The following is an 18491-nucleotide window of genomic DNA, read 5'->3' on the forward strand; positions in this document are numbered from 1 at the left end:
TTTTCAATTCGCCGAAGTGTAAACGGGACGTTACAGATAGTACCAAACCACCGATGTAGGAGGTGCAACTAACTTACATTGTGCAGAAAATGAACTTTACATTTCAAAGTGTTGGATCCGACAACCTACTAGATTTATGTATTATCTAATTTAAATTTCTTTAAATTGTAATCTCCTGAGGTGGAAAATTCAATTCATATATGTTGTATGAGTAATTTTTGCAACTAATGTCTTCTCATTACAGAGTGAACAACTGTAAGAACTGTTTATTCCAATCAGAACGAAACCTCAATAATGTGATTTTCATAACAGCTTTCCATACACGATCTTTTAGTGCTTGGGAAGTGCAAAGAAAGCGATTGTGTTTGTAGGTTGTGTTTCTCACTCGCTCACTGAGTTTTTGATTTTGTCATCTAGCATCGAAAAGTAAAACACATGTGGATGTTATATATTTTTACATGTTGAACTTAAAGTTTTAGCGGCCAGGATCGCTGGATTGTAAGCTAGTGGTTGTTTTTCATTTTTGGGGGTCGGAGACGTAATAACTCTGCTGTGTTTTAACAAAAAAGACACTTTGGGACAAGGCTAAACCAAAGGGCACTGGCTTAAGTAGGAAGTGGGAACGTTGGGCCATCTCGATTAATTGCCTTTAATTTTAAGTGTAAAAACATTTCGACAGCAAGTCTGCAAATATTGATAAGCACATCTTAATTCACAGCGATTTTAAATTCGTGAAGCAAATTCAAAAATTGACTTCAAAATTGGGTATTTGCATAGATGCATATGGCAAACGGAGAGCTGAGCCTTAAAACTCGTCAATTTGTGTGACTCGGTTTCGGGTTTTAGTTCATTAAGCACGGTCTGGCACTAGTTTAGATTGTTTAACACAGCGACAAATTTCACTAAAATTATTGCCGTTTAGGAAGGAATTATGATGGCGCCAGTAAAAATGAAATCCTAACCCATGTGAGTTGTGATCTGTAAAGTTTACAGCAGTGAACAATAGTATATCCGGTAAACCTGCTTTCTGTAAATCTAAATGTTTGCACAGGGTTTGGCAAATATTAACAAAAAACATGACCACTCATGTGTAGAACTCACAGGTGGTAAACATTTTTAAATAAAAGATTTTTTCGTATTGGACCTAACAATTGCAAAGTGATTAACGTTACTATAAAGTTTTAAATAAATTTGCAAACAATTAACATGAGAAAAACTCAGCACATAGTTGGGAGCCTTTAGGTCGTGGTTCTCAAACTTCCACTAATTGCGTACATCTTAACGATTATTATTTTACCGCTGTGCAACATAATGTGGTCATTGACAAACGTGTGTTTGTTTTCCAGACCGTTGTTCTGTCGCAATTTACTGATGTGCTATCATACAACAAGAGTGTCGACATTACACCATTTAGCCACTACACGCAGCACATAGGACTAGAAAGCGATGCCGATTTTTGGGACTTAGATTTCTTGTTCTGAATTACTTGACCATAGCCGCAGTGTACTCATGTATCACTTGTTGGGAATCACTGCTTTAAGACACCAATCTTGTCTAAATTTCTGCCATCATAGGCCGACATTGCACATGGGGAATTAAACAGAAGTGTGAACAGGTTACCGGATCACCAATATACCAAACCACAATAGGCGTACTGCTCAAATACGTATTGGGCCTGAAGCAGAACGGGTTTAACCATCATAAAAACAAGTCTGGTTTCATAGTTTGGGTCAGTGGTTCTCAAACTTTTTCAATTTTTTTTCAAAACGGTCCCTTTGCCATTATTTCGAGGGCTCGCGGTCAAAAAACAAAAGTTGATTGCAGGATTTTAGCTAGTTATGCAAAAATTCGCATAGCAATGATCCAAAGACTGGTTGTGACATCACAGACAAAACGAAAACATAATGATTGTGCAAGAACAATTGCCTTTTTTGTGAGTTGGCATGCAATAAATGCTATTGTTTTGCATTGGAGACGGTCGATTCTCAATTCTACTTTGATTTGAACTGATTCAGTGGCACAAACTGACGCCAAATATGATTACAGAACTACTCCAACTATTTCGCGGTCCCCGTAAAATTGCCTCACGGACCCCTAAAGGACCGTGGACTCCAGTTTGAGAACCGCTGGTTTAGGTCCACCAACCAAACGTCAAAACAGATTTGGCGACAAAACAGATTGGGATTTTCATGGGGGACCGCGGCTGAAAAAAAGGCTTCGACTCTCGAAGAAGTTCAAATAGAATATAAAGGCAATTCTTCATTGACAAAACGGTCTTTGTGACTGTCGGTATTACTTGTGTCTTTTGCATACAGTAAGATTCAGTTTTCAGGATCGTTTGCTTGCTTTCAGTTTCTATTCGCAAAAACGCTTTGAGATCGATTGCGCAAATAATAAGCCTGTTTTACACTTTTTCTGGCGACCAAATTAGATTTACTTGAACCGAATTTTAAAACAATTGAAAACTATACAAAACCTCAAAATCTGGCAGGGTTGCTAACTTCGTCAACAAGTACCTACACTACAAGGCGTGGTGACTATTTCAAGATATTTTGCTTCATGCTTTTCAGATTATCGCATTTCAGAGTGACAGTTATATTTGCTAATATGAAGAGATCGATCATCGTGTTTGTGATCATGGCGTTTGGCATCAGTTTTGCTGCAGCGTATAGTAAGCTATATAATAGGCTTGGTTTAAATATACACAATTTGCACTTGTAAAGATTCGATTGAAGCATTTTCGACAACACGACTGCTGATTAGCGATTTGGTTAATAAACACTTCACTGCTTTTTTTCGTTTCTCTGCACTTTCAAATTTTGTAAGTGGAGTAAAAAAAGTAACGGAAAATAATTTTAAATTTGCCATAGATTGTGCTTCAACGGCTTTCGATTTTCCCTCACCAAAAGCTTCGGATTTCGCCATTAACGATGGTCCCATACCTGATATCGCATCTGCAACAATATGCGGGGTTGTGACGGCAACGCGGGCATCGCATGAAAGAGCTTTGCTAAGCTACGTAAGAGGTGGAACAAGCAACGAGATTCTAATTACTTTCACTCAAAACACCCTAATAACTTCAGTAAAGGGGGAGACCGTCAACAATGTAATTCTGTCCATTGACTTGGATGGAAGAGCCGTAAGTGGAATTTATTATGTTGTTTGTGAGAAAAAACTTGCGAAAGAGCGTGTATGTATGCATTCTACACGAAAGCTAAAACATAGTCAAAGTCAGCTGATTTCTTCCCGCCAACTTTAAAAGTCATTAATTCGCATCACAGCAATTGATATGTTTTGTTAAAGTTTCATTTTTGTGTGACGTTCTCCGCCTTTGAAGATAAACTGGCGACGTTCGTGAATGGTGCGATGTTGTCAAATCAGACGTATTCTGGAGATGCAGTGACCGGTGGCGGATTTATAGCTATTGGACGGAATGTGCTTAGCGACTCCACACTATTTAGGTAAGTAAAACATATTTTGCATTATAAGTCGTAAAATTATTGTAGTGACTCTATATTGACCCTTCTAGTGGCTCCATATCAAATCTCTACTTATGGTCGCGAGTCCTGACTGCTGCCGAGATTGAGGAGATGAGTAGCGATTGCAACTGCCCGAGTGATTATTTGATCAGTTTCAGCAGCAACAACGTTCTAACCATCGGTGACATCACCACTCGCGATGAAACGTGCCATGTATTTACTGGCAAGTTTAGCCAAAACAAATTTAACAAAATAAATACAAGAACAATTGCATGGCTACCCTACAACGGTTTCATCATGCATCCCATGAAACCACTGCGGCGATTGCTTTTTTAGCTTTATTTTATTTAAAATATAAATATGATTTTTCACGGTTTAGAGCAGTAGTTCACGGGCATAAGCTCACTATAAGCATCCACCAAAAGTCGGTAAACCATTTTCGTTTACAATGCTCAGACTTATGTGTGTGTTGCAAATGATTTGATTATAATTTTATCGACTATTTCCCACACTATTTGTCCATATTGATTTTTATTTTAGCAAAATATCCAGATAGATCTTGGACTTTACAATTTAGTTGAGTTTGCTACATACATTTTTGGTATGGGCACAGGTCTTGCGGGGTTACTTTTTTAGGGGGCCATTAGCCCTAAAAGTTACTTTTAGGGAGCCACGGTACATGAAAGGTCGAGAATCAGTGCTTTAGAGTTTTATGGGCATTAAAATGCGGAAAACAATTAGTGGAAAAATTACGGTGAGATAATATCAACAGGTCTAATTAAACCTTTCAATGTTAGCATAATCAGGTCACTAAATGTCATATTTTTGTTAAATTTTCAGCTCCACCACTGCTGCCGGACACCACACATGGTAAGCAATAAATTGTAGTTGCATTTCGAGACCTACATGCATGCATCATGTCACATGACTTTGAAGGAAATGTTTCTGAACACTAACAACCAAATATTCTACAAATTAGCACACAATGAATTTGTCCCAGATCAGGAGACACAATAGGGCAGTGCTCTTCAACCTTTTTTCCCGTTGTATACCTTTTACAATTTTTAAGCAACTTTGTATACCGTACACATAGCAATTTATAATTGTGCATAGAAAGTAACAGTCTACCAATAGGTAGGCTACTTGCCTGGTCGCGTGAATTATTGTCATACAAAAGGCCAGTAGTAGACAACCTGTGGTCGTGAACATGTAAACTGAAATATTTGGCCCAGAAGCCCAGAAGCCGCATGTTTGAGACTTTTTGTAAGCATATTATGGGTAAACAATGCGAAAACAGGCATCATTAGCGTCACAGTTTAGATGGTGACGTTATAAACAGTAAAGTCTGATCCCTAGACTGTTCTACGTAACAAGCTAGAAAATAAATTGGCCATCAGGCACTATTAATAAGGATTTACGATGCGGCCGTCACAGCGGAAAGGTAGTGCACACCCTGTGCTACGACCAGGAAATTTGGCATACAAAAGTGTGTAAACCTAAGAAGTTGATTTAATGGCTGGCTTGTTGCTGCAATCTTTCCGCGATGTGGACATGTGGTGTGGTGTTGACTTGTTCTCAATTTTTTGTATTCACAATCCTTTACTCCAGGGCCTTTAAAAGTAAAATTTCAGAAAGTACATTGTTCAACCTTAACAGACTCCAGGGATGTGCTTATTTGCTTCATAATTCACATTATTGACGCAACAATCCCAACCTGACGCAATAATATTTACAGCAAGCAGGTCAGTCTCACATAGGTCACCAGCATGCTATGTCTTCCTGCATTTCATAAAAATAGCGATTTTTAGTAACACTGACCTCAGCTGTATTCCCTTCGTATACCTTTCTTCAGTCGTATACCCTAGTTTTAATGTGGTATACACTTGGGTATACAGTATACCCGGTTGAAGAGCACTGCAATAGGGAGCGGTGGCATAATTTGTTCTGGATGTTAATGAACCACCAAACACCATCAGGGAACTAATTAGATGTAGCAGCTCAACTCAAAAACAAATTATGAAAAACACAGTATTGAAACGGTCATCATCGAATATTAACGCAATATTTTATGTAGTTAACACAAGTGATATCCTTCTGCAATGCACTGTCAAAGAAATCAAGCTCACCCTACCAGTCTACTTTGCGGAACACTACCATGCAAACCACAGGACAATGCATTTATACAACTCAGCTTGTCCTCCAATATTAAATCCAGATAAAAACTCCTACACATTCACAATAGCTGGAAACCTGGCTGCAAAGTGTGGAACCCAAGTGCAGGTACAGCATAACAGGTTTTTTTGCATACTATATAAGCACTACAATTACAGGGGTAACCCCAAACATGTTCGATTTTGTGTCCTCTTCTTTAAAGTAACTCTTTTCCCAGATTGACCGAAACTAATACATGTATTGGACCTTGTATGAAAATAGCGGAGGGTTTACTTTAGATTTTCCTGAATCATAAAGTACATAGGCCTAAAGTTAGTTAGGTATTGCCTAGTTTTAGGTCATTTTTTTCTGTTGAGCAGAAAAACACGAGTCATATAATATACATGAATGAAGTCCGCTCTTCAGTAGATCGCAATCAAACTATCTTCACAGGAGCTACTTTTCGCATTCCATTCCAATGTGCTTTTCCATCAACGGGCAACATTATCTCAATCAACTATACGGTGGGTTGTTGCAGGATTTTTAACATGAAAGTAGTCATAGAAAACAAAGCTTTTCAACCTTTTCCATTTTGACACAATAATAAAGGCCTACAACTTTTCTATCACCAATATTTGAATACCAGGTTGAAATTCCGACCGCCACGTTTTTATCATCAGCGGGCGATGGTGAATTCCAACTAACATCACAACTGTTTTCAGATGATACGTTCCAGAACACACAAGCACGGCGCACATTTTTAGTAAGTTTATGTGCCTGCAAAATATCAAAAGTATTTAATAACATGCCATGTTACTGTTATTCTCATTACATACATGGCAAAATGTATCATTTTTAACTAACTGCATGCAGTTTTAGTTCAATTCCACATTCCAATTCCAAGTACAAAAACTACTATGCGATCCCTTGTTTCACCAAAACACTTTAGCTTTTTGGCAACTATTGCATCACCATTGGCTCCAGGAACATCCTTAACAAATATGTATTGACTTCCACATGGTGAAAAACTGCGAATAAATGTGAAAACTGTGAACGTCATTACTACATATGCATTGTAGACCACAGATTTCTTGTATGTCCAAATTGGAATTGACACTGAAGACCCTTACCTGACAACAGTTCTACAAAGATGTTGGGGAACTCCATCGGCTGACCTCAATAATGTCATTCAATATGACATCATTGAAAGCAGGTGCGTCCGTGGTATATATCACATTCATGATCATAATAGCTGACTAAGTCTACATTAGGCTATACATCACATACATTTTTAGTTGTCCAGTACCAGAAGCAGTTGACAACACAGTTCAAATCCTCTCAAACGGCCACAGCAGTCAAGCACGGTTTGAGGCACAAGTTTTCGCTTTCATAGATGGAGACATAGTTTACCTTCATTGCGAAGTTTCCATTTGTAACTCTGCAACAGACATATGTGTACCGGTGAGTACAGAAAGGCAGTGTTTCATACCGGAACGGAACAGAACGTTATGCCGGAACGAAATAAATAACTTTTGGCTCAAATACCGAAACGAAATACCGACATAAAAAATATTCAAAATATAGGAACGGAACGAAATACCGTTATTTTTATTCCGGTATTTCGTTCTGCACATTTGACATGAAACAATTGTTGAAAATTTCGCCCCGTTAAGCTATAATAAAAATTGAGGCTCCTACAATTTACATCCGTTTCACCATCATTGACAAATGTTATGCAACGTAACAACTACCGACAATAATTCTTGTGTGTTGCAATTTTCTTTCTTTTTTCGCTTAAATAGTTGTAAAGACCACAAAGAAATGTTCTTTTGTTAGGACCGAAATACCGAAAAATACCGTAATAAGTTTATTTCGGTCATACCGGAACGAAATGAAAATATCGGTCCAGAACGAAATAAATAATTTGTTAGAACGAATAACGTTATTCGGTTTCGTTCCGTTCCGGTATGAAACACTGCAGAAAAGACCAAAAAATTAAACAAGATCAAATTCAAAAATAAATTACCCTATACAAGGCCCTATACCAGTGGTTCCCAACCTTTTTCGATACATTCCTCCCTTTGCCCATTTTCGAACTATTTATTCCTCCCGATAAGACGAAAAACAAATATAACATGAATACAAAAAGAAGATAAATTATTAACACCTCAATTGTTTCCGGTCGGTCACTCTTGTTCATTGCTGCGGATTCTAAATTGCATTTTATCCAAAGACTTGTTCAGCACGTAAACGTCGGGAGATCTCTCCAAGAAACAAAAAACAAGCAGAAAGTGATGTCGCCTTTCAAACAATAGGACCATTTTACAGAGAAGTTCCCGTTACCTCTACAGAATCGATTAACTATTGTACGTATAAAAAACAAACAAAAGTTTAAGCTTTCAATAGTTTTTTCTATCTAATAAACAGAAAATATGCCTTTGGAAAAATATGCACTTTTCCCCCATAATCTACGGAACTTACAACGAATCATTACAATCCCCCAAACATCTTATTACCTAGCTAATTTATAAAAGACAAATAGGAATAAGAACAAGTTACTGAAACGTAATGAAATGTAATAAAATCTCGATACTTTTGTTTAGCTTATTGGCTTGTGGGTGGAGTTTTGGGAGCTGTCGTTGTCATCTTGAATGCAGTGTCGGTTGTCGTTGCAGTCAGGTGCTACATTGCAGGTTGAAGAAACAGAAGTTCTAAAAACACATGCACTGTTTTCGGGTTTAATACTATTAGTGACAACGCCAAAGGTGTCGACGATGCCGTAATGCTGACTTAAGGGGCCTAAAATTCTTTGAAATAGGAAAAAATGGCATGCACATAAAATGGTATGTTCCATCAGCCTTAACCAATTAAATATTGGCAATAACGATTTTTTTTATCGATAGAGGGGTTTGTAAGTCACCGAGATGCTCGGGGGCGTAAACAGAAAGTTGTAAACCACCAAAACTGGAACTAACTTGACTGTATAATATACGTATCATTGTGTCGAACATCTTTGTGATTTTTGTAAACTGACAAAGAAATATCGATTGTAAGTAACAAATAACGAAGTTTGCTCTTGTGGCATACGTAATAAAGTCTTTTGCTTGCAGAATTTTGATTGGTGTTTTACAGACAGTTAAAACCCCACAGACTACAGAACGCGTCAATAGTTGATGCTTAGTAGTGTAAAAAATCAAAAGAACCTCCAAACGATTTGTTGTCTCCTCCAAATTGAATCAGCCTTTGTGCTTGAACGAGTACTAAATCTGTTTCATGCAGTTTTTAATAAATTCACCTCCATGTTTTCGAGAAGTCTTCTGATCAAACCTTTCGTATAATCCATAAAGTTGATGTTGTCTTTCAAAAAAATGTACCTAAAAGATAGATATTTGTAAAACGTTGTACACTTAATGTTATTTAGCGATGCCAATGCCTCGATCTGTCAAGCTCGTGTTGAAAATGTTTGTTGCTTTTCCTGTGGTTTAAAACAGGGGCTTATGTGTATAGGGCTGCTACATAAAAAAAGGTCCTTGTTTGACATTGTGAATGAGGAAACTAACAAGATAAAAGTCAGTTGTTACAAAAAGGTAATAATACATTTTTTTAAGAGAACGTTTCAAATAGTTTTATTTCCCAGGGCGCAAACGTCCCCTTCTCTTGGCACTAACGAAGAAACAGTGTCCTGTTTAGGCATTTGCTTGCACAAAAAGAACTGAATAAAGTTTTAAGAAGTTTGGGAGTGGTGCAGTTTCGCCATGTTCATACACAAGTTCAGAAAGTAGTCCATCTTCAGACAACGTTAATCGCAAAATTGTTCATACCAAACAAAGTCTGAAAAAGTTTCAAATTCGAACAATCTCAAGGAGTCAAAGGCAGAAGTTAATAGTCTATACTGTTTGTACCAAAGAAAACGGAAATGTAGCTGTGCAAACTCTTTTAAACACAAAATAACCGATTAAATTACTTGTTGTTACCCAACAACAGGGGTGGGCAATTAATTTTTAGAAGCAACTTTTTGGAGGGTCGAACCAACAATAACTTGAACTTTATTCTGTTCAGTGTTTACTTTCCCAGTTGCTTCCAATATTACGCTGAAATGTTAACGCCGAATTTTTTATTCAATTTAGCGAATCAAATTCGCGTTTAAGCTCTCCAGTTTGTAAATATCAAACCATTTATGTGTTTTTCCCTAATATCCGCAGTATCATTTTGGACACTCCATGGGTTTTATCGCGTTAGACAACATGTTTTAATATACTTTGACCAGTATCACATGTTGCTGTTCGCCTACACATGTGCGTAACTACATGACAGTCTTACCAAAAAAGCAATACTGCCGTGTTTCATGCACAGCATAAATAGGTCTAATTATTGATTTTGTTTTATTTACTTGACCTCACGCGGGCTAGACTGGGACAGCTAACCGGTCGGATGTGGTCCGGGGGTCGTAAAATGCCCGGGCCTGCTCAACACAAATGTTTGGGTTTTTTTACCTAAAAAAAAGTTGCATTAATGGCTTATGGCAGTAGCAGAGATGTGTGAAGACAACGCAACACGAAACTTTCCAACCATGAAGAAAAAGTCGCTCATCTGGTTAACTTACGCCAAGGTTAATCCTCCCACGGGTTTCGGATTTTAGGTCACATCGCTTGGTCTGGCACAAGTTAAGATTGTTTAATACAGCAACAAATTTAACTAAACTCATTGTGATGTCAGAAGGATTTGCAAGTGAGTATATGTGGGTTGTGATCTGTAAAGTTATAAACATAGACAAAGTGTTTCCGGCCAACTAGCTTGTCCTTAAATCTGCAAAGTTTATCTTCTATAAACACTCTAGCACGCGATGTCAAATTCCTCACAGTTTCAAATTACGTAGTGTAGGCGACGAACCTTCTTTAAAATCTCGCACGTATCCATAAAAAATGACCACCCACGTGTTTTAAACAAAAAGCAATACCGAATTTGGATTTCATTTTTTGCAAGGTTGCACCGTAGGAAAAGTAAAATTGATATATATACAGAAAAAGCTTGTAAATGTTATTAAATGCAACAGAGACAAAAAAAATATTACAACTTAATTACATAATTGGTTCTACATAGAATCGCGGAAGTAACAAAAGTTACTAAAAATGCTGCTGTGTTTCGGTGCGAGAAAAAAATGCTGAAAGAGTTTTATGCGAAAAAAATGGTGAAAGAATTGCTTTAAAGACGGGGCGAAACTGTTAGAAGTGTTGCCGAATTGCCAATGTAGTCAATATAACAAGCCACAATTGATAAGCGTATATTAGGACACTTACCATTAAACAAACTGAAATTCTCAACAAAACAATCTCAATGAAAAGGTCTTCTAATTTAAATACTTTCTTGGAATATTGTTTGTGTCAAAAAACTTTTGTTGGGGAATATTACACAGCATAACAACGTCCCTCCCACAGAACAGATCTCACCGGATCCTGTAACGTACAAGGACCAGTGAAGTGAAAAAAAAACGGTTTGTTAAAACAGAATTGTCAAAAAGACGTTGGATAAATAGCAATAAACCGAGGCAAAAAGTAGGGATTCAGTAACCAAACAAAGTCCTAAATTGTACATGCAACACAACTTATATTATATATAACTTATATATAATATTATAATATATGTATCTATAAATACGAAACAGAGTGATGTCTGAAAAAGAGTTATTTTTATTTGATGTTAAAGCATGTTTGTTTGGGATTTAGATTAAAGGTATCATGACGTTTTTTCTGCAGTTTATCCAGCAGAAGGCTCGTGTCGAAAATTAGAGATTTGGTGGCGGCACCGCCCTTCAAGTAGGGAAAAAGGTTTGAATATTTGGCTTGCAAAAAACTGCAGTATAGCATATAAAGGCCGCCAGTGACAAAATTCTACTTGCGCCAGTGATGGCTTTTGGATCTTAGCGCAATTACTTTTCCGAAATGTGTAAGTTTAGTCTTTTTGCTTGCTTGGATTTTTGGTTCACGAAACGACTCCATACCAGTAGTAAGACATCTTTGCTAATAATCAGACGTCTTAGCATTGCTAATGGGCAAGTTTCGTATACTTTGTAGGCGGGGAACTATAGCAGGCTGTGTAATCTTTGCCAGCATATTTTTTTTGTTTTTAGACGCACCAGGTAAGGAAACAATATGGCAATTTTATCTGTAAAGAAATCAAGCGTTGTCTTTCTGGTTGTATCGTGTGGAATCAGCTTGTGTGCTGCAGTGGGTGGTAAGCTAAAAGATTGATATTTCGTTTGAAACCCACCTAGATGGCGTTCACAAACATACGATTAAAAAGTGATCTTCAAAACGGCTTAATCTAAGTTAGTAATATTTTTCGAAGATTAGTTCGTAAAGTTTACTCGCATGACAAACAGGTATTTAAAGTTATTCCCCAAAAAATCTTAAAACCAGTGCACTCACAGGCTCCAAAAACGTGAATCTTTATTTACGCTTTGTAATGACGGTAAATGACGTTTGGCTCTTATTCACCAATTGTGCCCGACACTTTTATGTGCTCCATAACGTTTCAACGTTGCGCAGCTATTTCCGGCTTGGTGATTGTTTTTAGTGCAGTTGTGTCGCTATGTTGTCTTTCACCAAGCGAAATAAACTCAACTCAACTCAAGCTAAAAATAATGGCCTTTACATATATTGCCATTTTTGTATCCCACTTATTATATTTTCCATTTTACCTACATAATGGGCCATCACACTCATAAATATGCAAATTATTAACGTTAATAGTATGTTGTGAACTTAACTTTGTTTCGCAAAATGTTTACCGTTGACCTGCTGCATCATCTGCCCGTGCGCTGGCCGACACACCTTTAGTGACCTTTTGACACGGTTGTGGAAAGCACGCAGTCATTTAACTTCAACAACAACGTTACACCTAATTTATACATAACCCAGTATTGTATCTCGAGTCTATTTGTTCAAAATAAACTAGCCACGTTATGACAAACCGTTCCCTAACTGTGCTTTGTGATGTTCAGTGAGCCCTCGTCGTATGACAGCCAAGCTGACCGTTAAAAAATGATTATTTATCGCGGCTTTCCCAGACGCTTACTTCATCTTTCCGCCTTTATGTTCACCAACAAGGTTTTGCCTGAAACATAACAAACCAAACTACCGTTTAACCAGTTTAAATCATGCTGAGTTATAAAACCTTTTTAAAACTGAAAATGTGCATGCTAACTTCATAAAATCATATAGCATTGCTTTGCAAAAACAACTGATTTCAAAGGTACAACTAATCAAAAACAACCGATTTTTAAAGCCTTAAGGGTAACCACAGAAGCGATGATGCTAAAATCGCAAATAACAAACAAGAAATGCCCTACAAACAACTGTATAAAACTTCAACACATTAGGGGTAGTTTCTGACCCAAAGGACTGGTAAACTTAAAAATTAATATTTTTGGGTAATCTAACTAAAATTTACAAAATCATTAAAATACTTCACAGTGTACCAACCAACTAAGTATGATTTTTCTCAGGTACTACAGTAATTATAGTACTGTACTTTCTAAACATTGTTTACAATTTTACCCAGTTTAGTGGTTAATGGGGTAAATGGTTGGACTCTGGGACATATTCTCCAAGGTGTCCAAATTTTATTCAATACCAACAATGTTTCAAAAACTCACCCACTTTAGGGGGCTGGTGGGATAAATGTTGAAGCAATAGGGTGAACCTTAACAATCAACACCTAAAAAGTGCATAATCTACTGTCTAAATTTCATCTTTAACTTTTTAATCATTGTTCACAAATTTTTTAGGAGTTAATGGCGCAAATGGTAGGGCTGCAGTGTAAAACGCAACAATCAAAACCTACAAATGGCACATTTTAGAAGGTATTCAAATTTCATCCAATTCGGACATTGTTTATCACACTAGCCAGCTTTGGGGGGCTTGAGGGGTAAATATTGGAGCTACAGGGTTAAACACAACAAATAGCTCATATAAATGACAAATTTTACATGCTGTCCAAATTTCATTCTAATCTGACATTTTTAAAATAAACTCACCCATTTTATGGGTTAGCGGTTAAACGGAGTTAAATCATTAAAGGTCCCCCAGGTAAATCATTAAAGTATCAGAAGTATTAAAACAGTATATATATATACCTTACAGTGAGTACAAAACCAAACTGTGTGTTTCTAACTTGATGTATAGAATATCTAAAAGGCATTGGAAAACAAACATGATAGTATCTTTGCATGTCAATTATAAATATTTCTAGTAATGCCTAAAATTAAGTAGCTTGTGGCTTATATATATATCATATAATTAAAACATAGTTGATGTTTAAAAAATGAAAAAGACAAATTTTCCTTGGGTCACAGACTTTAAAAACATACAAAAACAGCAGACTTAAAATTTATAAAATTGTTCAAACATCAAAAACTAATGATCTGTTAACTTTGAAAGCCTTTATTTACCACAGCTCTATAAGTATATTAATTCCCAAATCATTTCATTTTAAAGTGATTTGTTTACTTTACTTTTTTTTTAAACTGAGTGTTTCAACAAATACTTTTGCTTTAACAATAAGATACTAATGTGACCATCAATAGGAGTTGAATGTACAATATACTACTAAGTTTGCATTAACAAAAACTCACACAAAGATAGTTTGATATACACAGGCTAGCTAACCTTTAAATATTAACTAATAAGTTTTCACTTCATGGGCTATGAGTGGTTTGTATCATTGTTAAACTAATAGTGATGGGACGATACCAGGTTTTGAAGCCAGTACCGATACTGAGTACGAGTACCACATGTATATACCTTCGATACCGAGTAGGATTACCGAGTACTTAGGTGTAGTGTTGTACTTAGTTGTATATCACTTGCTAATTTATCTGCCATGGTCGGGGTACAGGCGTGCACACACACATGCCGAAAAATGTAATCTCCATGTGATAGCGAAAAAGATATACGTAAACTGGCGGAACTTTTTTTCAATTTTGTGCTGTCCGAAGCAAATATTGGCATAAAGTTGCCCGTATTCTTATGGCGTAAATCGGCCTTTCGTACTCGCACGTTGGTATCGAAAACTGAGGCAAAATATTTCAATACCGAGTATGAGTATCGATACCACTGAAATCGTTCGATACCATCGATACCGAGTACCGGGTACTTGTCCCATCACTATAAACTAACCACAGCCCACCGAAACTTGTTGCTTAGAATGTTAATTCTCAAGTTCTTTTATTTTTCAGTAAATCAGTACAAAAGCAGTAAGCAATAAATATTACTGTGCCACCACTTATATTATTTAAAGTAAAGAGCTGAAATAGTCATTATAAAGCAGTTATCCTGTGCCTGTAAAAAATGCTTTTATGCAGTAAACACAAGTCAAGTCCTTCTGCAATGCACTGCTAACGAAATCAAGCTCATGCTACCAGTTTACATTGCTGAACACTTTCATGCAAACCTCCAGACCATGCATTTAAATTCAGCTTGTTCTCCAACATTAAGTCCTGACCAAAATACCTATGTATTCACAATAAGTGGAAACCCGGCAGTGGAGTGTGGAACCGAAGTGGAGGTAGAACCATATAGATTATACTTTTTTGCATGTTAAGCACTAATTTTATAAATAGTTAATGCTAACCTGGTTATTCATTTGTTCCTTCCATAAAATGAATACTTCCATTTATGTTGAACCTAAAATAACAAGTTATATTAGGTTTGCTTGGATACATAAAACAGACTTGGTATTACTCTACATTTCTCAAAATCTTGCACTGCATGAAGTCTGCTCTTTTATAACCAATCACACATCAACCACATTTTTGTTGTGCAGACAAATGTGACTCATATCATATACAAAAATGAGGTCAGATCTTCTGTCGATCACAATCAAACAATCTTCACAGGAGCTACTTTTCGCATTCCATTCCAATGTGCTTTTTCATCAACAGGCAGTGTTATCTCAATCAACTATACGGTGGGTTGGTGCAAGAATTTAAATACAATTAAAGTCACCACAGAGCAATGTTAAACGAAAGGTTCACAACACCTTTGGTAAAGCATATATTCTTGTTTCCAATAAAAGTTTTGACATCCTTAGGTGGTTAATATCTAAAAAATCTTCTATATTTACCATCTAATCATCTTAAAAATATCTTTGAAGAAAAATGTACTTTGGGTTAAGAACCTATGTTTTACAGCATATAATACAAAGAATTTGTGATATTGCATTTACACCCTACACAATCTTTTTTAAGCAGCAAATTTTCTATTTCTATTCGTAAATGAAATACAAAAAATGTCAGGCATTTTCAAGGATTGCATCTGTCAGTTAACACATATAACTAACCTTTCACTATTATTAAACTGCCAGGTCGAGATCCCGACCACAATATTTTCATCAGCAGGAGGCAGTGGAGCATTCCAACTTACATCACAACTGTTTGCAGATAATTTGTTCCAGAACACACAAGCTCAGAGCACATTTTCAGTAAGTTAATTGTGTCTGAAAAAAAAACTCTATTTGACAGGAAAGATGGGCTGAAACTATTTGATAATACATCACAGGAAAGATGGGTTGAAATTTAACCAAAATTGTTGTCTGAATTTATATAATTCCGTTTTACATCCAAATATAACTCGACTCATTAACGTGCACAGTAGTTAAACATGCATTTTACAAATAAAGCAGGTAACAGTTTGGTTCTTTAGGTCAAACATAAAGCTTAATGAACAAACATAAATTGTGAGTCTTGTGACCAATGAAGTGCCTGGTGGTAAACACAACAATCTACACCTTATAATAGTATAATCTACAAACAGTGATTACAAATGCATTGCAGACCACAGATTTCTTGTATGTGCAAATTGACCTTGCCACTGAAGACCCTTACCTGACACCAGTTCTACAACGTTGTTGGGGAACTCCTTCAGCTGACCTCAATGATGCAACTCAATACAACATAATTGAAAATGAGTATGTTGATAAACTAAACATAAACAGGCCAATACTTTCAAAACAAATAAAGCCATATTAATGAAATAACCACAAAAAATTGCAAAAAAATCAATTCATTGGTCATTAAAACAGGGTTGTTTCATGATTTGTCTTTTTTGCCAAACATGCAAAGACAAGCTTGCAAATTAAATTAAGAGGTTATTAAATGTGTAACAGACATTGCATGCGTGTGTCTTTAGCTGCCCAGTTCCAGAAGCAATAGACAACACAGTTCAGATCCTTTCAGAAGACTACACCAATAAAGCACGATTTGAGGCACAGATATTTGCATTTACTGATGGGGATGTAATTTACCTCCACTGTGAGGTTTCTGTTTGCAGCAAGAAAACAGACACATGTGAATCAGTGGTGGGTACCCTAAACCTACATTTTTGTAATGCCTTACTTTTTGCCCTAAAAATATATCTGGCTAAAGATCTATTGATGAACTTTTTTATCTGTTTCAAAATAAAAGATACAATTGCACTCTTTAATTTAACATGGTGTGGCCAAGCCTTAGTAAACAAGCAGTAAATGTGAAATTCCCATATTATTTGCCTTTCCTTTCCTACACACTACACAAATACATTACTACAATAAAATTATTATTGCAAAGGTATGTCCAACTCCAATCCGTGTTCGCCGAGAGATCTCTACAAGAAACAAAAGACAAACAGAAAGTGATGTTGCCTATCAAACAATAGGACCATTTTACAGAGAAATTCCTGCAGATGTCTCAAAAGAGAATGAAAACTGTATGTATTATAAAAAAAAACGTTTTTAAGTACATTTTTACCACCCTGAATTTGCATGCTATACACTGATAATCAATTTAGGCCTTTTTCAATGTAACCTTAGTTTGGCAACATCTGTATGCATGGTAGACCAAATAGCAGTGAAATGAAACTAAACTAAACTGAAATGAGCCACAGTGAAAGTAGTTCTGCAAGAAAAACAGGGCTAATCAGTTGGGTCTGTTGAGCAGCAATTCTTGGAGTGGCTTGAATTAAGCATAGCAGAAAACTACTCGCGTACCATCTGAAAAGCACTGACGTACCACGGTACATGTACCACAGTTTGAGAACCACTGGGTTACGACGTATATTTATAACTTACCCGGATAACGACCACAAATTTTACTTTTGAGGGAACTGGGTTACAACGTCAGTATTTCATATTAAACAAGAATAAGATACCTTTTAAGTACAGCTTAAGACTCTGTAAACCAGAAACTACGGTAGCAGGCTTTATCGTCACCACCTTGTCGCGAGAATTATGTGATAAGTTTTCCCGCTAAGCTTTAAGAAATGCTGGTGTGATTCACAACCATTCGAGATATTTCGGAATTATTTGATTTTGGAGATTGAATTGTGCCAATCCCAATTTGCCGAAACGTTTGAACAATAAAGCATGTCGCTTTTTACGTCTATTTGGGCCGTTATTTTCACCATTAAACTTATGAACAGATCCGTATGTAGTGTTCCAATAAAGGTTTACTTAAATAATGCTATTTTGTTTCAGATTGGGTTATGGGTGGAATCTTGATAGGAGTGGCTGTTATCTTGGTCGTAATTTTGCTTTTCGTGGTGGCCAGGTGCTTCATTGCGGGTGGAAGGGATTCTAAAGATAGACGAAATATTTTCGGTTTCAATACCTTCAATGCCAAAGGTGTCGACAATCCCGCGATGGTGCTTTAGAAATCTCAAAGTCATTATACAAATGATTAAATTGTACATGCATGTGTCGAGTTCTGTTATTCAATAGTGCTGATAATACCCAACTGTAGTGGTTTCTGCTACTAACACATTTATAGCGGTAGCTATGCCTATAGGGTGTTTGCTACTCATACTTTTTTTTACTGGCACATAGGCCTAT

The 18491-nt window shown here is 36.5% G+C and overlaps 1 protein-coding gene and 1 long non-coding RNA gene across 2 annotated transcripts; one reads left to right on the forward strand and one right to left on the reverse strand.

The window, feature by feature from the left end:
- Positions 1 to 2607: 2607 nt before the first annotated feature.
- Positions 2608 to 3879, forward strand: LOC145228908 (uncharacterized). The gene is made up of 5 exons (XM_080094162.1): positions 2608 to 2671; positions 2871 to 3139; positions 3304 to 3461; positions 3530 to 3692; positions 3859 to 3879. The coding sequence occupies exons 1-5, from the start codon at positions 2608 to 2610 to the stop codon at positions 3877 to 3879; spliced, it is 675 nt and encodes a 224-aa protein (XP_079950288.1).
- A 1631-nt stretch (positions 3880 to 5510) lies between these two features.
- Positions 5511 to 17246, reverse strand: LOC145217738 (uncharacterized). The gene is made up of 10 exons (XR_013857470.1): positions 16513 to 17246; positions 15969 to 16124; positions 15261 to 15313; positions 13285 to 13818; positions 10928 to 12743; positions 8926 to 9004; positions 7798 to 8341; positions 6761 to 7068; positions 6467 to 6658; positions 5511 to 6407 (listed from the first exon to the last, which is right to left on the reverse strand). It is a non-coding gene; the product is annotated as an uncharacterized LOC145217738 (long non-coding RNA).
- Between the last annotated feature and the right edge of the window lie 1245 nt (positions 17247 to 18491).

Source organism: Phallusia mammillata, chromosome 1 (assembly GCF_965637545.1).
Source record: "Phallusia mammillata chromosome 1, kaPhaMamm4.hap1.1, whole genome shotgun sequence".
Classification (NCBI taxonomy): Eukaryota; Metazoa; Chordata; class Ascidiacea; order Phlebobranchia; family Ascidiidae; genus Phallusia; species Phallusia mammillata.